We start from the raw sequence: 21660 nt of genomic DNA, 5'->3' as shown, positions 1-21660 counted from the left end.
AAGAAAAGAAAAGAAAGAGAACAAAAAATTAATAAAGAAATGAAAGAAAAAGCAGCAAAGGAACTGCAGAAAGAACATTTACAAGAAAAAGCAAAGGAAAAATATCAAGAATGGTTAAAGAAAAAAAATGCTGAAGAATGTGAAAAGAAAAAGAAGGAAAAGGTATTTTCACTAAGGTGATCAGTTAGAATGCATGACTTGGTGTTTATATGTGCCAACTATATTGTGTAAAGAAGTTCTAATGGAAAATTGGCATTATCTTAGCATAATATAAATACATGTAGCAATCCCTACTTGTTATATTATGATTTAGCTTCACAAATGAATATGCATTTGTGATTTTCTTAGACTGAAAAATATTAATAAGCCTATTGATACTCCTGCAGTCAGGTGCAAGCTTTTTACTGTTGTTTATGCTTTTAAATATTATTCAGTGTACTTTTATGGAAAGTTTTATTACATGATTGTAAATTACTGTTCTATTTTTAAACAACTATTTTGACTTCTCTGGTGGCTCAGTCAGTAAAGCATCTGCCTACAATGCGGGAAACCTGGGTTCGATCCCTGGGTCGGGAAGATCCCCTGGAGAAGGAAATGGCAACCCACTACAGTACTCTTGCCTGGAAAATCCCATGGACAGAGGAGCCTGGTGGGCTACAGTCCATGGGGTCGCAAAGAGTCAGACACGACTGAGAGACTTCACTTCTTTTTTAAAACAACAAATTGCTTTTTTCTTCTTGGATTTAATATCATTGTTTAGAAGCAGCTGCTTTCATATCACATCCCTGATCATGTTAAATTTTTCTCTCTAATTATAGAAATATGATTCAGTGTTTCTGATCAGTAAGCCATTGGGATGGGGAGCTACTGGGGAGCAAGTCAGTAGACTCTGAATAGAACTTTCAGTTACAGAATATCCCTGGAAATTCTTTGGTCTTGTCATTTTAAGGAAAAAGAAAAACAACGGCAGGCTGAATTACAGGAAAAAAAGGAAATAGCAGAAAAAAAGTTTAAGGAATGGTTGGAAAATGCAAAAAATAAACCTCGTCCAGCTGCGAAGAGCTATGGTTATGCCAATGGAAAACTCACAGGTTGGTTTTTATGTTATGTGGCTTACATAAATATGGCTTGCAGGAGCGAATATTATACATTATGTTTCCTTTTGACAGAAATAGAAATGTGTAAAAATCATTTTTCTTTCAAATTACTATTTTCTGGAAGATTATAACATACTGTGTTCCTGTGGAGATACTACAAATTTGTTGTCATTCTCTAAAATCAGATACATTTTAAAGGCAACGTTGGCAAAACTGCTAAGTAATGATTTCTAATGTTAAGAAATAAGTAAAATTTTTACATTCCTTGGATCTTAAAGCCTTAATCAGGATATATTTAAGGGGTCATTTTCTTTCCCTTTTCTAACCCTCTGTGAGGCAGAGTTCCCAGTGTCTTTGGCTCATTATTTTTGCAGGGTGGAATACTAGACAGCACACAAACCAGACACAGACCTGGTTGGCTTTTTTGGCTTGGTCTGAGTATAAATGGCAATGTGTGTTTTCCTTTGTACTCCCATGTTGGAAGCTCATACCTTGCTGACAGCTGCCTTCACTTGTTTAAGTGATTTATTATTAAAAATACTCCCATTCTGTTTTGTTCACACAATAGAACATATTCCAGACTTTGTTTTGACCATCGTGGTGAAGTGTGTGTTGACATATGTATGCAGTCAAAGTGGGTTGCCAGTGTCTGAATGACACATTTCTTCTGTCATGATTTAGGCCTCTCCTGCGTGTCACAAAGGTCATCAGTTATAGCTACCGAGCAGAGTATGCTCCTTTATTTTGCTCTCTTGTTTGAAATAAGTGGTGGTTTCAACAAAACGATTGGATAGTAAAGTTAAAACTTAGATGGACTATATGTGTTGACTAGAACTTAGTTGCTAAATAATGGATTATTTTACCAAATTTGTGTTTAAATAAGTGTTACAATAAACATCGTAGTCTGCAAATGCCCTACTGCTCTTAATTACAAAACTAGAGTGTATGAAATCTGCTTAATTTGAATGACAGTGATTTAGAATTTCAGTGGTTCTGAACCACAGTGTCTATTCACTGCAGCTACATATGCAACATATGTTTTTTCCTGCAAGCTTTAGTGTCCAACTAGGGGGAACTAGTACATAATGAGAGGTTTCCCAAACTGAAATAAGAAAATGAAGATTCTTTTCAATTTAAGGGTTCTAAAATTAACTTCTTAGAAGAAATTTTATGTGAGTTTTTAGTTTTGAACATTAATGTTCTTTGAATATTCAGAATTATCATTTATATTTTAACTTTTACTACAGTATTTACTGTATTTGAAAAGTATCGTTTGAAAATATTTGAGTTCAAGTTTTAAATGAGTCAGGTTTGTCAGTGATATTTTTGCCCTTTTAACATTTTAACATTTTTCTATGAATTCTAAAATAGTTTCTTTGATTTCAAAAAGTTTTTGTTTTATTCTGATTTTTAAATAATTTTAGGTTTTTACAGTGGGAATTCTTATCCAGAACCAGCCTTTTATAACCCAATTCCATGGAAACCAATTCCTATGCCTCCTTCCAAAGAAGTGAAGGATCTATCAGGAAAGAAGCCTAAAAAGCCTGTGATAAGCCAGCCACACAGGGCATCCTCTCTGGTAATGCATAAAGCTAGAAGCAATCTTTGTCTTGGAACTCTATGCAGAATACAAAGATAGTAGATGTGGGAAATTGCATGCTTTTACCTGGAGCTATTTAATTTTAACATCAGAAATTGTTGTTTTTGTTGCTCTACTCTTAGTAGCTCAACATTTGATGTATTATTGTTAAGTTCACATTTTTGCATTTGTATATGGAGTCCTTAGGGTTAATTGAGGAAGATATTTTATTCATTTTCATTTTTATAAATGCTTCAAGGTTGATCTTGGAATATTGTTTTGCAAGATAAGTGACAGAATATCTCACAATTGAGTTTATATTTAGCTTATATTAAAACTACCCTCTAAATACCAATAAAACAATTTTTCATGTATTCTTTCATACACACGCTATGTTTGTGTTTATGAACATAGTAAGAATAAGTCATTAAAACAAGCATTTCTAAGCTGTATGCTCAAAATAATTCTTAGAAGAGTCTAAAATGAGTTAGAATCCCGGAGTAATCAAAAACAGCCTTTGTTGATGACTTTTAGTATGTTTTTCCCTTTATAAATATTTGTAAATCACTAACTGGAATCATGTTTGGTAATGGAGAAGTAAAGGTTGGGTTTTGAAAGGACAATTTACAAACATTGTTTTGAGCTCTCAGTCTTAACTGATTGTAGTAATCTTTGGACACTAATATATTTTGCTATACTTTGTACAGATACTTACACATTATAATTAGGTTGTTAATTTTGAAATTAGAAATGTCTGCTTTATTTTTTAATGTAAAATGTTAAGTCATGTTTTACTAAAGTTGAAATAAAAAATCTTTATTAATAAATACTTGTTAAGGAAAGTAGATCAAAAGATTACTAAAATAGCACTCAGCCCTTCTTATTAAATTTTAAAAGTCTTTATCTTTTTTTAGGGGGCCATCAAGAAATGAAAATTTGTGGTGGCAATATAAAAGTTCAGTAAGTTCATTTAAAAGTGATTCCTATTTAAAATACATTCCATGTTTCTGCGAGGTTAGTCATCTACCAAGTTTTTGGTGATTAACCTGCAATGGTGTTGGTCAATGCCAGGAAGCAACAATGGGATCTTTTGAAGATGGTATTCGTATCATCAGAAATCTAGAAAAATGCACTTTTAAAAAAATTTCTTGCTCATGTAGGTCTGTGAGCCCCATAAGGATTGAGCGCTCAGCCTGAATGATCATTCAATCCAGCCATCTTCATTTGGTTTTGTTTTATTTTTCTCACTTCTAAGTGGAGAACAGTTTAGGAGGAATCAGTTGAGTTTGGTGCGTCACAATGTTGCTGAAATTAGAGACCTGATCATCCTTCTCATAACCTCTTAGGTACAGTGCAACTTCCAGGTGATCGTTCTACTCAACCCAATTCACCTATATACTAAGAATGTAGAATTTGCCAGGGTAGCAATAAACTTGCATGTGAAAAATAGCATAGATAGGCCAGTATTCCTGAGGGTTTTAGGTATAGTTGTTCTATCTAAAAAAAATCTTTATTTTCACACAGCAGATTAAGTCGTTTAGGCTATTTTTAGATATAACCCTAATCCTACTAACATTTTTCATTCAGTCAGTATTAGTTTGACCAATATTAGTTGAACATGTGAGGCAGATGTTTGCATATTGATTTAGCAATTGGAATGATATATTTTATCCAGCAAACATTTATAACCTAGCCAACAAAACAGAGTAAATGCTGTAATACAGTTTACTTAAAATCATGCTCAGAATTCAACTGGAAACACAGATAGAAGATAGTTCAGCTTGAGAAGGGATTAAGAAAAACTACAGAGAGGAGGTGACATTTGACTTGGTGAAAGATAAGCAGGAATTTTCTAGATGGTTATGAGGCTGACCACATTCATGAATATGTGATGAGAAGTAGCTGGGAAAGAATCAGGTGTCAGAGTAAAAAGGCTCTATGTGCAGAATTTGGACTTGATCCTGTGGACTTGTGATAACCTGTTTTACTACCCGAATGGTTCATTTTTAAAAGATGTTTGACTGCCAAACACTTATTAAGTCCATTTTTGTTCATCAAAGACTTCTTCAGTCAATACACCGATTATTAGATTAGTGTTTTTAAACAGAATCAATTTTTCTTAAAGTCAAGATACTTGGTACCTCCTTGGAAGAATAACTATGAAAAACCTAGACAGTGTATTAAGAAGCAAAGATATCATTGTGCCAACGAAGGTGTATATTCAAAGCTATGGTTTTTCCAGTAGTCATGTACAGATGTGAAAGTTAGACCATAAAGAAAGCTGAGCGCTGAAGAATTGATGCTTTCGAAATGTGGTGCTGGAGAAGACTCTTGAGAGTCTCTTGGATACCAAAAAGATAAAACCAGTCAATCCTAAAGGAAACCAACACTGAACAGTCATGGAAAATATTGATGCTGAAGGTCCAATACTTTGGCCATCTGATGCGAAGAGCTGACTCACTGAAAAAGACCCTGATGCTGAGAAAGATTGAGGGCAGGAGGAGAAGGGGGCAAGAGAGGATGAGATGGTTCGATGGCATCACTGGATCAGTGGACATGAGTTTGACCAAACTCTGGAACATGGTGAAGGACAGGAAAGCCTGGCATGCTGAAGTTCATGGAGTTGCAGAATTGGACAGGATTTAGAAACTGAGCAACAACAACATCCCCTGAAGGCAGGGGGCTGCAAAAGGAGAGCATGATCAGGAGTCATATGCACCCAACATAGGAGCACCTCAATATGTAAGGTAAATATTTACAGAAAAGGAGAAATTGACAGTAACAATACTAGGGAACTTGAAAACCATCCTTACCTGAATGGACAGATCATCCAGACAGAAAATCCATAAACATGGGTCTTGAATAACACATACACCAATGGACTTAATTAATATATAGAAAGCATTCCATCTCAAGCAGCAGAATTCACATTCATATCAAGTGCACATGAACATTCTCCAGGATAGATCATATGCTAGACACAAAACCAGCCTCAGTAAATCGAAGAAAACAAATTATATCAAGTGTCCTTTCCAACCACAATGCTATAAACTAGATAACAAGTATGAGAAAGAAACAGCAAAACCCACAAACACATGGAGGCTAAACTACACTACTAGTCCACCAATGGATCACTGAAGAAATCGAAGAAGTTAAAAAATGCCTAGAGGCTAATGAAAATGAAAACATGATAATTCAAAACCTATGGAATACAGCAAAATCAGTTCTAAGAGGGAAGTTTATAGTGACATAACCTTACTTGAGGAAATAAGAAAAATCTCAAACAACCTAATCTTACACCTAAAGGAATTAGAGAAAGAAAAACAAAAGTTAAAGTTGATAAGAGGAAATCATAAAGGTCAGAGCCAAAATAAATGAAATAGAGACAAAAAAAAATTGCAGAGACCAATGAAACTAAAAGCTGGTTCTTTAAAAAGATAAAATTGACAAACCTTTAGCCAGATTCATCAAGAAAAAAAAGGGAGAGGGTTCAAATCGATAAAATTAGAAAAGAAAAAGGAGAAGTTACAACTGACATCACAGAAGTACAAAGAATCACAATAGACTACTACAAGCAACTATTTGACAAAACAGAGAACCTAGAAAAAACGAGCACATTTTTGGAAATGTACAGTCTTGCAAGACTGAACCAGGAAAAAATAGAAGATATGAATAGACCAATCAAAGTACTGAAATTTAAAAACGTCCAACAAACAAAAGTTCAGGACCGGATGGTTTCACAGGCTAATTCTATCAAATATTTAGAGAAGGGTTAACACTTATTTTGAAATCATTAGAAAAACTGAAGAGGAAGAAACACTCCCAAGCTCATTTTATGAGGCCACCATCAACCTGACAACAAAACCAGACAAAGGTACCACAAAAAAAGAAAATTATAGGCCAGTATCACTGATTAGGGCTTCCCAGGTGGTGCTAGTGGTCCTGCTATTGCAAGAGACATAAGTCAAGGGCTCAATCCCTGAGTCAGGAAGATCCCCTGGAGGAGGGCATAGCAACCCACTCCAGTATTCCTGCCTGGAGAGTCTCATGGACAGAAGAGCCACGGTGTTGCAAAGAGTTACACATGACTAAGGTGACTTAGCATGCACACATGCATGCACCAATGATAACACAGATGCAAAAATCCTCAGCAAAATACTAGCAACCCATATCCAATACTACATTGAAAGCATCATGCACCTTGACAAAGTGGAATTTATTCCAGTGTTCCGAGGGTTTGCCAATATCCACAAATCAATAAGTGTGATACTTCATATTAACAAATTGAAGACTGTAAACCACATGATAATCTCAACAGATGCAGAAAAAGTGTTAAGACAAAATTCAACACCAGTTTATGATAAAACCTCTCCAGAAAGTGGGGATAGAGCAAACCTGTTTCAACATAGTAAAGGCCATATATGACAAACCCACAGCAAACATCATTCTCCATGGTGAAAGCTGAAAGCTTTCTCTTATCTGAGTGCTGTGCCTATGACTTCCAAAATAAGGGTGTCTGCTCTTGCCACTTTTATTCAACATAGTTTTGGAAGTGCTGGCTACAGCAGTCAGAGAAGAAAAGGAAATAAATGGAATCCAAACTGGAAAGAAGTAAAGCTGTCACTATTTGTAGATGACATGACACTATACATAGAAAACTCTATAAAGATGTTACCAGAAAACTTCTAGAGCTTGTCAATGACTTTGAAACCAAACTTGTGGTTCCCAAAGGGGAAGGTTGGGAGAAGGGATAAATTAGGAGTTTGGGATTAACATGTACACACTACTATATATTAAATAGATAATCAACAATGACCTATAGTATAGCACAGGGAACTCTAACTAGCATTGTATAATAACCTGTATGGGAAAAGAATCTGAAAAGAATGGGTATATGTATATGCATAACTGAATCACTTTGCTATACACCTGAAACTAACACAATATTCTAAGTGAACTGTGCTCCAACATAAAATAAAAGTTAAATTTAAAAAAGATAAAAGTATGCATTTAATGTAAAAAAAATCGACAGAAGAACTGAATAGACATTTTTTCAAAGAGGAAATGCCGATAGCCAGCATGCACATGAATGTTGTTGTTGTTGTTCAGTTGCTGAGTTGTGTCCAACTCTGTGACCCCATGGACTGCAGCACGCCAGGCTTCCCTGACCTTTACGATCTCTCTGAGCTTGCTCAAACTCATGTCCATTGAGTCGGTGATGCCATCCAGCCATCTCATCCTCGGTCATCCCTTTCTCCTTCTGCCTTCAATCTTTCCCAGCATCAGAGTTTTTTTTCTAATGATTTGGCTTTTCTCATCAGGTGGCCAGAGTTTTGTAGCTTCACCTTCAGCATCAGTCCTTTCCTTCCAATGAATATTCAGGGTTGATTTCCTTCAGGATTGACTGGTTGGATCTCCTTGCAGTCCAAGGGACTCTCAAGAGTCTTCTCCAACACCACAGTTCAAAAGCATCTATTCTTCGACACTCCGCCTTCTTTATGGTCCAACTCTTACATCCATACATGACTACTGGAAAAAACCATAGCTTTGACAATATGGACCTTTGTTGGCAAAGTAATGTCTCTGCTTTTTAATATGCTGTCTAGGTTGGTAATAGCTTTTCTTCCAAGGAGCAAGCGTCTTTTAATTTCATGGCTTCAGTCACTGTCTGCAGTGATTTTGGAGCTCAAGAAAATAAAATCTGTCACTGTTTCCATGTTTTCCCATCTATTTGCCATGAAGTGATGGGACCAGATGCCATGATCTTTGTTTTTTGAATGTTGAGTTTTAGGCCAGCTTTTTCACTCTCCTCTTTTATCTTCATCAAGAGGCTCTTTAGTTCTTCTTTGCTTTCTGTTGTAAGGGTGGTATCATCTGCATATCTGAGGTTATTGATATTTCTCCCAGCAATTTTGGTTTCAGCTTGTGCTTCGTCCAGTCCGGCATTTCACATGATGTACTCTGCGTGTAAGTTGAATAAGCAGGGTGACAATATACAGCCTTGACGTACTCCTTTCCCAATTTTGAACCAGTTTGTTGTTCCATGACAGGTTCAAAAATATTCATTCACATGAATAGGGTCAACATTGCAGGAAAGTATAGATCAAAACCACAGTGAAATATCACGTCGCATCAAAATGGCTTTTATTAAAAAGAACACAAGTAACAAATACTGGTGAAGATATGGACAAAAGGGAACCCTAGAACACTGTTTTGGGGAATGTAAATTGATGCAGCCACTATAGAAAACTGTGGAGGGCCCTCCAAATACAATTAATTTCTAAATATACTCAGCACGTCCACTCCTTTGTATATATTTTTGAAAAAACACTAATTGAAAAATAAACATGCACCCCAGTGTTCATGGCAGAATTATTTTCAGTTGCCAAGATATGGAAGCAACCTAAGTGTCCATCAAGCAATGATTGGATAAAAATATGGTACACACACACACATAAAAATGTGTGTTTTTTATTAACCATAAAAAATGAAATTTTGTCACCTGTAGCAACATGAATGAAATTGGGGGGCACAATGCTGTAAAATTAGAGAAAGGCAAACATTGTATAATATCACATATGTGTAGAATCTAAAATATACAGCAAACTAGGGACTATAATAAAAAAGGAGGAGACTCAGAGATACAGAGAGCGAATTGGTGGTTACCTGTCAAGAGAGGGAAGCGAGGAGAGGAGAAAGAGGAATAAGCTACTAGGTATAAAATAAGCTACAAGGATATATTGTACAGTATGCAGGATATACTATATATTTCATAATAACTATAAATGGAATATAAACTTTAAAAATTGTGGATCACCATATTGTACACCTATAACATTATGCATCAACCATACTTCACTTTTAAAAATGTAGGGATTTGGATATAAAGAGGAAGAGAAGCCACTGGAAAATCAATGGGGAAGGTGGGAAGAGGGTACAAGGAGGCTCGCTTTCACTGTGAGACAGGGAAGTTTTAAGGCAGAGTTCATGGTTCTATAATATCAAATGCTGTGGGGCTTCCCTGGTGGCTCAGTGGCAAAGAATCCACCTGCCAATGCAGGAGACACGGGTTCAAACGCTGATCCAGGAAGATCCCACATGCCCTGGAACAGCTAAGCCCGTGCACCATAACTATTGAGCCTGTGCTCTAGAGCCCAGGAACCGCAACTATTGAGCCCATGTGCCACAACTACTGAAGCCCAAATGCCATGGAGCCTCTGATCCACAACAAGAGACACCACTGCAATGAGAAACTGCAAACTGCAAAGAGTAGCCCCCACTTGCCACAACTAGAGAAAAGCCCACACAGCAACGAAGACCCAGCACAGCGATAAATAAATATAAAATTATTTTTAAAATGCTGCCTAAGGGTTTGGATGCAATGTGGGAAGCCTTCTGTTTGCTCGTTCCACTAATGTTTATTGCATTTCTAGCACTGCTAGATTCTGGGATGCAGTGGTCAACACCTAATTCAAGACCTAATCTTGAATCTATCAGAGCTTACATAAAGTCTAGTGGAGATGACCAGTAAACCGGTCTTTATCCTAAAGCATAAGCTATGAGGCTACCTCAGGAGGAAGCTAACCTTTATTGGGGTCAGGAAAAACTACCAGGAGGAAGTGATTAAGCTGAGACTCAGTTTTTTTTTGTTTTTGTTTTTGTTTTTGTTTTGAGACTCAGTTTTGACTGCAGTCTCAAATAGCCCGAATAAACAAGGCTCAGCATTTAATCATGTTGGTGCTGGAGAGTGAGAAATGGGCTTAGAACAACGGTGATTCCATGTGTAACCTTTCTTTCCAAGATCAAGGACAGGTGATATGAGAGCTTTTGAACATCAAAGGGACTTTCAGATGGCTCATATACATGAACACCCAGCTATAAGGTTACAAGGGAAATTTCCAAAATCTTAGTCATTTCTAAAGAAAATCTTTATACTTCCATGGGAAAGTAAACCTTAAAGTTTGATGATAAAAATGCACTCTCTGTGGCCTCAGCATCTGAATACAGATGGGGCTGTTTATTTAAAAAATAAATCGCTGGTGATCTCATTAGCAATTCAAAGACTCGACTTTCAGACTTTCTTCTGCTACCCATGGCCCAGGTGCATAACAAAGCTTCGAGTAGTTTATGCTCATAAATTATGCTTTATGTCTTAAACTAAATTTTTTTTTGATCCAAAAAAGAAAACACAACATATATTCAAGTGTTTACTGTGCCCATTAATATTCTAAATTAAATTCATATGTTAGCTTGAGAGAAAAAAAAAACATACAAAGTAGCTTTATAGTGAATATTTACCTACTATGGTTGGTAATGGCAGCCTGCCTGAGAAAGAAAATTTTTCAGAAAGGGCGGTGGTATCTTGAATTTCCTCTTAAAATTGGTAGGGGAGGTAGGAGCACTGGAGAAGGGAAAACACTCAATTATCTGTCAGCAGGGAGAAAGCTCATGGGCAAGAGAAAAAAGTCAGCAAGGAACACTGCCCTTTTCTTTCCCTGAAACCACAGAGCCACCTCCCTTCCTCTTCTCACTCCTATGCTCTAAGCTGATAGAAGTAGCACAGGAACCTGGAAAAAAGGAGGAGCTTGTCCCCTGCCACCAATTCCAAAGTCCTGAGAACCACCCAAGGGCCAGAAGGAGATTGGAGCCATCTTTGTTTCTCTTTGGTGGCCGCCACGCAGGGTAGCATGGAAGCAGAATGTTTCCTTAGTTTGAATAAATTTACCAAAGCAGCCATCCAGCGCCTGCCGGTTTGTACCTACCACTCCATCAGCCAAGGGCTTTCCCCTCTGGGTGCAGGCTGAGATGCAAAGTGCTCACAAAGGTAAATCTAAAAGATGTTTGTCTCATAATCTAGAGGAAATTCTCAGATTCTTTTGCTGTCTAACATTAGATGATCTTGAAGTCTCTTTTCTGCTTCAGGCTTTTATTATTCTGTGTGGTTCATTTTGTATTTTTAGAGTGTGGACCTAGGTCACTGCTTATTCCCTGGTAAGGTTGATGAGGGCAACATCCCTTCCCTCTTAGAATGTGACCTAGAAACAACTGCTTTCAGGAAGCCTTCCTGTGGGCTATGTCCGACTTCTCCCAGAAGGCAACCTTACTGCAGGGAGCAATATTCACCTGAGTTTGAATATATGCTCTGCTACCTAGGCCATGGGAACTAGATGTATCTCCACCTCTCTAAGCCTCAGTTTTTTCTTCTAAAAAAAAAAATAAATGGACTTAGTAATCCTTTCTCCATAAGTTGGTGGCTAAGATTAGTATACCATATAAAGTACCTTGTACAATGTTTGACACATGGAAGATGCTTCATATATCATTTACTTGTATGTACTTACTTATGGGTAGAAGTAACATTATACTTCCTGGCAGTATATGAGGCTACAAATTTTCCAACAAGTTGCATAATTAAGGAGAATTCTTCATGGAATTCTCCCTGTGATGTTTTCTGCATTGTGGTGCCATTTTTTGCAAAGGCTTTATGAAACATTTGGTCTTTGAAAGTTGCAGAAGTACTTTCAGATACGTGTATGTTTTATGGGATGTCAGTCGTTTCAAGATGTGGAGACTTTAATGTAATTGGTTTCTTTGTTAAGACTTTGCAGAAATCTTCCATGTGACTCTGATGAGGGAAAGTCTTGGTATGTCTTGGCTTTTTTCTGGCTAGGTTGGTTTGCCTAATTAAATTTGAAGTGCTGCCAATGTGCTCCTTGGAAACTTGTTTAGGTTGTCTTTGGCAGAAATGAGGGAGAGTTGTTTCCCGTATTTCATAAGATTCAAAGAGAAAAATTAAAATTTAATAAAGTTATAATCTTATGTTAGTTTGGATTCTGAGAAATAGACACCAAGACATAATTAGGCAAGGGATTATTCGAGTAATAGCCTATGAGAGAAAACAGGGAAGGATTCCGAGTTGGCCAGGAAAGCTATCACACCATGATGTAGGTCTGACCACTGTGGAGGAGAGAGGGAAGGAAGGACCTTAGGTTGCTCTGCAGTTCTAAGAAAAGTTTAGTGAGGACAATGAATCCCCTACTCCAAACTGCCCTGCAGGGAAGTGCACAACTGCGGTTACTGATCTGCCTTAGAACCCCTGCCATGCTCGGTCAGGAGGGACCAGCATGTGGGAAGAGTGGCCTAGGCAGTTAATGTTTTCCCCAAGTGTTAGAGTCACAACACAATTGAAAAGGAACATACATTACTGTATTGTGACATACTTGACAATATTCTAAAAGCACTTTCAATTGCGAGCTGAGGCGCGGGTAGGGATCAGGTCTTGGTCCTATTCTCCCAGCTCTGCCAGGTGTCCAGTGCTAGAATCCCAGGCTTCAGCCATCCTTCACATGCCTCTCCCACATTCTTAATTCTGTCTAATCGGTCGCTGATTTCTGCTGATTTTACTCCATGAATCAACAGTTCCCATCTTGTGTCTGTACATTAGAATCATCCAGGGCGTTTTTAAAAATTCCAAAGTCCAGGCCACATCCCAGACCAATGAAATCATAAGCTTTTTCTGAAGCTCCCCCAAAGATTCCAATATGAAGAAAAGTTTGGAAACCACTGTCTTGAATATTTTTCCAATCTGACGTCTCTCATCCCTTCTCTCAGTCATTTCTCAAGGTGGATGACTGCACCTACCAGTTTCCTATCTGGTCACAGTGCTTGTAATCTTATCCCTTCCTGTTTGTCTTATCCTTAGCGACTGTTGACCTCTCAGAAATGCAAATCTGACCATGTAACATGTCTGCTTCTAGCTCTCCCATGGCCCCTCATACCTCCAGCATTTCCTTTAACTCCCCCCCGACTCCCACCATCACCACTGCCTCCGTAGTGTTTACTGCATGAGACACGTCCTTCGGTGAGCAGTGTACGTGGTGATTTGCAACCTATTTGGACATGTTCCCCCTGGAAGAAGAGTGTCAGAGTATTGGAAAAGCACTCGACGTGGGCAATTTGGGGAATGCCTTCACCACACCACTGCTTTTTCTCCCTGTCCCCTTCCCACTTGACCTCTGAAGTCAAGTGGGCCTTAGGAAGCATTGCTGTCAATAAAAGTAGTGGAGGTGATGGAATGCCAGCTGAGCTATTTAAAATACTAAAAGATAATGCTGTTAAAGTGATGCACTCAATATGTCAGCAAATTTTGGAAACCCAACAGTGGCCACAAGACTGAAATAAGTCAGTTTTCATTCTCATCCTAAAGAAGCGCAGTGCTCAAGAATGTTGAGACTACCAGACAATTGTGCTCATTTCCCATGCGAGTAAGGTAATGGTCAAAACCCTTCAAGCTGCTTCAACAGTACTTGAATCAAAAACCTCCAAATGGTTTCAGATTGTGTACTGGAGAAGACTCTTGAGAGTCCCTTAGACAGCAAGGGAATCAAACCAGTCAATCCTAAAGGAAATCAACCCTGAATACCCTTTGGAAGGACTGATGCTAAAGCTGAAGCTCCAATACTTTGGCCACCTGATGCAAAGAGCCAACCCATTGGAAAATCTTTCCCTGATGCTTGGAAAGATTGAGGACAGGAAGAGAAGAGGACAAAGGAGGATGATATGGTTGGATAACATCACCAGCTCAATGGACATGAACTTGGGCAAACTCCAGGAGACAGTGAGGGACAGGGAGGACTGACGTGCTGCAGGTCATGGGGTTGCAAAGAGTTGGAAATGACTTAGCGACTGAACAACAAGAACAGCCCCTTCTGCCATCCTGATGTGTGTTTTCCATCCAAGAGGTTTAAAGCTTAATACAGACTACAGGACTACCTTTTCATCTCACCCTATCTCCCTAATCTCATCTTTCACCTTCATACTTTTACTCCTTATACTACTGACTTCTGAAAGTTCCCAGTATAAACCATGTTATTCCCATCTTTTATGCCTTTGCTTATTTCATCACCCCTACCTTGTTTTTTCTTTTTTTAAAGAATGCTTCACTTTTTACTTTCCCCTGCAATACTGTCCCTTAAACTGACTTCAAGTTTTGAAAGTAGCCATTAAATCTCAACTCTGGGGTTATAGCAGCAAAGCCTCCCTTGACTGCAATTTAGCTGAGTTGGGATGCTTCCTTCATCATCCAAGACCCTGTATGCTTATCTCAATCTTGCAATGTTTTGCTGTCATTAGGTGTTTTCAGTTCAGTTCAGTTGCTCAGTTGTGACCAACTCTTTGCGACCCCATGAACCGCAGTACGCCAGGCCTCCCTGTCCATCACCAACTCCCGAAGTCCACCCAAACCCATGTCCATTGAGTTGGTGATGCCATTCAACCATCTCATCCTCTGTCCTCCTCTTCTCCTCCTGCCCTCAATTGTCCCCAGCATCAGGATCTTTTCAAATGAGTCAGCTCTTCGCATCAGGTGGCCAAAGTATTGGAGTTTCAGCTTCAACATCAGTCCTTCCAATGAACACCCAGGACTGATCTCCTTTAAGATGGGCTGGTTGGATCTCCTTGCAGTCCAAGAGACTCTCAAGAGTCTTCTCCAACAACACAGTTCCAAAGCATCAATTCTTCAGCGCTCAGCTTTCTTTATAGTCCAGGTCTCACATCCATACATGACCACTGGAAAAACCATAGCCTTGATTAGACGGACCTTTGTTGACAAAATAATGTCTCTGCTTTTCAATATGCTGTCTAGGTTGGTCATAACTTTCCTTCTAAGGAGTAAGCGTCTTTTAATTTCATGGCTGCAATCACCATCTGCAGTGATTTTGGAGCCCAGAAAAATAAAGTCAGCCACTGTTTCCCCATCTATTGGCCATGAAGTGATGGGACCAGATGCTGATCTTAGTTTTCTGAATGTTGAACTTTAAGCCAACTTTTTCACACTCCTCTTTCACTTTCATCAAGAGGCTCTTTAGTTCTTCTTCACTTTCTGCCATAAGGGTGGTATCATCTGCATATCTGAGGTTATTGATATTTCTCCCAGCAATCTTGATTCCAGCTTGTGCTTCATCCAGCCCAGCGTTTCTCATGATGTACTCTGCATATAAGTTAAATAAGCAGGGTGACAATATACAGCCTTGACGTACTCCTTTTCCTATTTGGAACCAGTCTGTTGTTCCCTGTCCAGTTCTAACTGTTGTTTCCTGACCTGCATACAGGTTTCTCAAGAGGCAGGTCAGGTGGTCTGGGATCCCCCTCTTTTTCAGAATTTTCCACAGTTTATTGTGATCCACACAGTCAAAGGCTTTTTAAGGGGTCTCAACTCACCATTCTGTATGTTTTCTAAATTTAAAATTCTTGAAATACTTTGATGTCATTTGCTCAGATTGAACCCAAATCATTCAGAATAGGGCATTACAATTAACAGAAACTAGAATCATAAACTATCAATATTGGGAGACTTTTACAGCATATTAAAAAGCAGAGACATTACTTTGCCAACAAAGGTCCATCTAGTCAAGGCTATGGTTTTTCCAGTATTCATGTATGGATGTGAGGGTTGGACTATAAAGAAAGCTGAGCTTTTGAATGTGGTGTTGGAGAAGACTCTTGAGAGTCCCTTGGACTGCAAGGAGATCCAACCGGTCCATCCTAAAGGAAATCAGTCCTGGGTGTTCATTGGAAGGACTGATGTTGTAGCTGAACCTCCAATACTTTGGCCACCTGATGTGACAAGCAATCTCATTTGAAAAGACCCTGATGTTGGGAAAGATGGAAGGCAGGAGGAGAAGGGGACAATAGAGGATGAGATGGTTGAATGGCATCACCGACTCAATGGACATGAGTTTGGGTAAACTCTGGGAGTTGGTGATGGACAGGGAGGTCTGGCGTGCTGCAGTCCATGGGGTTACAAGAAGTCAGACACAACTGAGTGAATTGAACTGACTGAAAGATAATTTTATTCAATCACAGAATTTAATTGTTGTTTTACATTTAGGGACCTTGAGGAAGGTGTGATATATCCAGATGGAAATATCCCAGCATGGAAATACAAAATTACAGCACATGCTGTAGAAATTGACAGAGAAGGATGATTAAATGCTTCAAGGGAAAAAGTGTAGAAAGAAAAAGGATAGATAACCCATTACTAGACAACATTGGGCTTCCTAGGTGGCTGGTGCTAGTGGTAAAGAACCCATCTTCAAATACAGGAGACATGAGAGATGTGGGTTTGATCCTTTAGTTGAGAAGATCCCCTGGAGAAGGAAATGGCAACCCACTTCAGTATTCTTACCTGGAGAATCCCATAGACAGAGGAGCTAGCGGGATACAGTCCATAGGGTTGCAAACAATCTGACACTACTGAAGCAACTTAACAGACAACTTCAGCCTTCAGGAAACATGAAGTGATTAAGAGATGCCAGTTCAGGAGACAGAAGGTTTGCAGAAGGAGTGTTATAAAAATCAGAGTCAGGAGTGTTTTAAGAAGCAGGGAGTGACTATGGGGCCAGTTCTCCAGGAAGGCTCAGACTGTAGTGGTCCTGGGATGTTCCTGTGAGTTCAGGTGGCACACCTGTTCCTGGGAAGCAGCATCCCAGGAAGAATCAGATTAGACACATTTATGGAGATCCCAACCCCTCCAGCCAGAACTTAAACCCATGTATCTCTTAACATTTTTTACACAACTCAGAAACTTTTGATAATCTGATGAATCCATCAGATCTTATGAGTCCTCAGAAAGATGCACACAGGCACACACAATTTTATATACAACCTCTCCTAGTCCACTCTACCACCCCCTACATGCATCCCCCACTCAAGTGTATACATGATGCATAGTTCCACTGTCAGTTACCACAGCTTGCTCAGGCAGTGAGGACAGGTGATATACTTGAGGACTAAGAGTTATTCCTCCCCCTACTCTTATCTTAGCTGGTCCAAGATTTCTAGTAGAAATATTCTACTTTACCCATCTTTGGAGCAATAGGTTGAGTAGAGGTATTCCTTGGTGCTTTTAATTTGCCCATTCTAAACAATTGAATATTTTCTGGATTCCTGTCTGTTGACTAACCAAGTCACTAATTCAGGCCAGCTAGCCACTGTACTCCTCTGTGCCTTGGCTTCTGAAAAGTCCTCTTGTAGAGTTTTAACCAGCAAGCATGACTTAATCTCATTTCTACCTGTCTGGCTTCTGACTTCTACCTCTTTTAAATGACTCACCCTCATTTATTCCTTTTTCAAATTAAAGAATTTAGGAAAGCAATGACAACATTTCAGCTTTCAGAAATAGAAACATGGTTGTTAAAATTTTATGAGAAAAGGGAGCAGTGTTAAAGTCAACTTTTGTCAATCTCAGCCCAAAAGAAGAGCAGCAATATGAAAACTTCAGAAAGTACTGGAGAATTTTTAAAAATACTGTATTTGTAATTTATAAAATTATTTTTGTACCTGTTTTTCTGATTTTCTTTGGCTTACCATGGAAAGGTTTTTGCAATGCCTCTATGAAGAATGGATGAGGCACATTGGGAAATGGACTTGGGTTATAGAATGTACTTTGGTTAATCCATATATGTCATTAGCAATTGAGGTTTAGTATCTTTTCAAGAGAGAATTTTAGAGTTTGATAAATAATGGAGATTTCTTAAAGTACAACATGAACTTTGGGTAGAAAAAACTAAAGATAGTGTGAAAAAATATTAGTCTAAAAATGATTTTAGTCACTTGCATATTTGATTTTTAAAGAGGTAAGAGTCTAGATAAATAATTAAAAATGCTGCCCCTACAGCACAACAGAATTTTTAGAATGATGGGCCTGGTCTGTATAGTACTATGGTATTAGATAATATAACTATATACATTTTTCAAAACTCATAGAATTATACACCACATGAAAAATTTTTACTGCATGCAATAAAAACAAAAACTCAGAATACCAGGGGAATCCAGGATGGAATGCAGACTGTGACAAATGAATCTAACTGTGTTACAAATACAGGACAGAGTCTCTCTGAAGTGGAAGGAAAGAAAGGAATTGGCCTAAATAACTGGAAAACAGTGTTTTGCATACATCCTGTAAGGATGAAGACAAAAAGAACTGTACAAAAACACTAGTAAAATTTTCTTCTCTTGGGGGTAGAGTTTGGCAGTTCTGACACTTTACGTATTTGCCAGGGTTGGACCCGTAATTGTAGATAATGGGAGCCAGGTGCCAGGTTTTGTTTTGTTTTGTTTTTAAAGAGAAAGAAGTAGAGAAGAAAATGATAAATAAGTGGGATGAAGGTGAGAATTAGAGTTTACTATACAAACAAATAGGTATAGATATAAATGGAGATAGGTGTGTTTGCATTGGTTAGTACAATAGATATAATTCCCAACCCTGTTCCTCGAGAGGGCTGAGCAGCACTGGCACCCAGTAGCAATGAACATACCCAATATCTTGGCTTCTAAATGCCATTCAACAATTTTAAAAAGCCAGAATTCCTTGGAGAAATGGCTATTTGATTCTAGGGCTAGGGCAAGAAACATACTAGAGAAGCCTGGAACACCATATAGTATTAGAAAGTAAAAGGGTGAGGAAGAGATGAGAGCACGTCAAAAGGACACAGGGGCCAACGTTAAAGAGCTGCTGATGGCCAAAACTGGAACAGTGTGGATGGCAAAGTAAATGAAAATAACATTGAATTATAATCTAGAGAATAAAGTAAATATCCATGGATCCATATACATAACAGATTACTAAGTAAATAAATAAATGTGCAGGGTGGGGATGGAGAAATCTTCCTATGAAAGAATTCCAGTTACAAATAAATATTAACGGACATAAAGGAGAAATCAACAGTAACACAGTAACAGTAGGGAACTTTAACACTCCACTTATACCAATGGACAGATAATCATCCAGATAGAAAATCAATAAGGAGACTCTGGCCTTAAATGATGCACTAGATCAGGTAAGCTTAATTGATATATAATAGAACATTCTATCCCAGAGCAGTAGAATACATATTCTTATCAAGTGCATATGGAACATTCTCCAGGAGAGAACACATGCTAGGCCACAAAACAAACCTCCATAAATTTGCAAAAACTGAAATCATATGAAGCATCATTTCTAACCCACAATGCTATGAGACAAGAAATAAACTACACGAAAATAACTGCAAAAAACACCAACACATGAAGGCTAAACAATATGCTACTAAACAAACTAATGGATCACTGAAGAAATCAAAGAGGAAATTAAAAAAATACCTAGAGACAAATGAAAACAAAAACATGATGATCCAAAACATATGGGATGCAACAAGAGCAGTTCGAAGAGGAAAGATTAGCTCGGGAAACAAGAAAATCTCAAACAACCTAATTTTACACCTAAAGAAACTAAAGAAAGATGACCAAACAAAATCCAAAGTTAGTAGATGGCAGTAAATCATGAAGATAAGAGCAGAAATAAATGAAATAGAGGCTATACACAGAAAATATCAATGAAACTAAAAACCAATTCTTTGAAAAGATAAAATTGATAAATATTTAGCCAGAATCAAGAAAAGGGGGACAGCCCAAATCAATGAAATCAGAAATGAAAAAGAAGTTACAACAAATACCACAGAAATACAAAGGATCATAAGACAATATTATGAACAACTATAAGCCAATAAAATGGACAATCTAGAAGAGATGGACAAGTTCTTCAAAAGGTACAATATCCCAAGACTGTACCAGAAAGAAATAGAAAATATGAATAAACCAATTACCAGTAATGAAATTGAATCACTACTTTAAAAACTCCCAACAAATAAAAGTCCAGGACCAGATTCACAGGTGAATTCTACCAAACATTTAGAAAAGAGTTAAAACCTATCCTCACATTATTCCAAAAAAACTACAGAGGAAGAAACACTTCTGAACTCATTCTATGACATCTGTATCACACTGATACAAAAAAAAAGAGAAAATTATAGGCCGATATAACTGATGAACGTATACGCTGAGATCCTTAACAAAATATTAGCAAACCAAATCAAACAATACATTAAGAGCTCATACACTGTGACTGAGTAGGCTTTATCCCAGGGATCCAAGGATTTTTCAGTGTCTGCAAATAAATCAATATGATACACCACATTAACAAGTTGAAGAATACAACCCATATGACCATTTCAATAGATGCAAAAATCTGAAAAAATTCAACATCTGTTGATGATAAAAATTCCAGAAAGTGGGCATAGAGGGAATACACCTCAACATAATAAAAGCCATATATGAGGAACCCACAACTAACATCATACTCAATACTGAAAAGCCAAAAATATTCCCTCTAAGATCAGCAACAAGACAAAGATGCCACTCACCACTTTTTCAACATATTTTTGGAAGTCCTAGTCACAGCAATCAGATAAGTGAAAGAAGTAAAAGGAATCCAAATTGGAAAGAAAGTAAAACTGCCCTTTTCTGTAGATGGCAGATACTCTACTTAGAAATTCCTAAGAGGTCAACAGAAAACTGTGAGGACTCAGTGAATTCAGTAAAGTTCATAGGATATAAAATTAATATACAGAAATGTGCTGCATTTCTACACACTAATAAAAACCTCTCAGAGAAATTAAAGAGACAGTCCCATTTACCATCACATCAAAATAAATAAAATACCTAGGAATAAGCCTACCTAAGCAGGTAAAAGTCCTATACTCAGAAAACTGTAAGATACTGATGAAGGAAATTGACGATGACATAAACACATGGAAAGGTACACCACATTCTTAAATTACAAGAACTGATATTGTTAAAATAACCATACTACCCAAGGAAACCTACAGATTCAGTGTAATCCCTATCAAAATACTAATGGCATTTTTCACAGAGCCAGAACAAATAATTTTAAAATTTGCATGGGGACATATAAAGCCCTAAATAGCTGAATCAATCTTGAGAAAGAAGAACAGAGCTGCAGGAATCAAGTTCCCTGATTTCAAACTATACTACAAAACTACAGTAATCAAAACAGTATGGTACTGGCACAAAAACAGACAAATATTAATAGATCAATAGAACAGAATAGAGAGCCTGGAAATAAACCCACACACTTATAGTTAA

General features: G+C 37.9%; 1 protein-coding gene across 8 annotated transcripts in view; it reads left to right on the top strand.

The window, feature by feature from the left end:
* CCDC34 (coiled-coil domain containing 34) overlaps positions 1 to 21660 on the top strand; it is a 104851-nt gene that overhangs the window by 36927 nt on the left and 46264 nt on the right. For 3 of the 8 annotated variants that reach the window (XM_081544070.1, XM_081544071.1, XM_081544069.1), the window contains exons 4-7: positions 4 to 162; positions 950 to 1091; positions 2522 to 2676; positions 3591 to 3636. In XM_081544070.1, the coding sequence (XP_081400196.1) occupies positions 4 to 162; positions 950 to 1091; positions 2522 to 2676; positions 3591 to 3608 (474 nt within the window). In that variant the 3' untranslated portion in view covers positions 3609 to 3636. Of the gene's footprint in view, positions 1 to 3; positions 163 to 949; positions 1092 to 2521; positions 3504 to 3573; positions 5815 to 21660 lie in introns of those variants that run through there. The other 5 variants (XM_081544067.1, XM_081544068.1, XM_081544066.1 and 2 more) reach the window with 4 other exon arrangements.

Source organism: Giraffa tippelskirchi, chromosome 11, assembly GCF_054371585.1.
Source record: "Giraffa tippelskirchi isolate mGirTip1 chromosome 11, T2T-mGirTip1v1.2.pri, whole genome shotgun sequence".
NCBI classification, from domain to species: Eukaryota; Metazoa; Chordata; class Mammalia; order Artiodactyla; family Giraffidae; genus Giraffa; species Giraffa tippelskirchi.
Note: the sequence above shows the minus strand (reverse complement) of the source record. Positions and strands in the feature narration are given on the sequence as shown.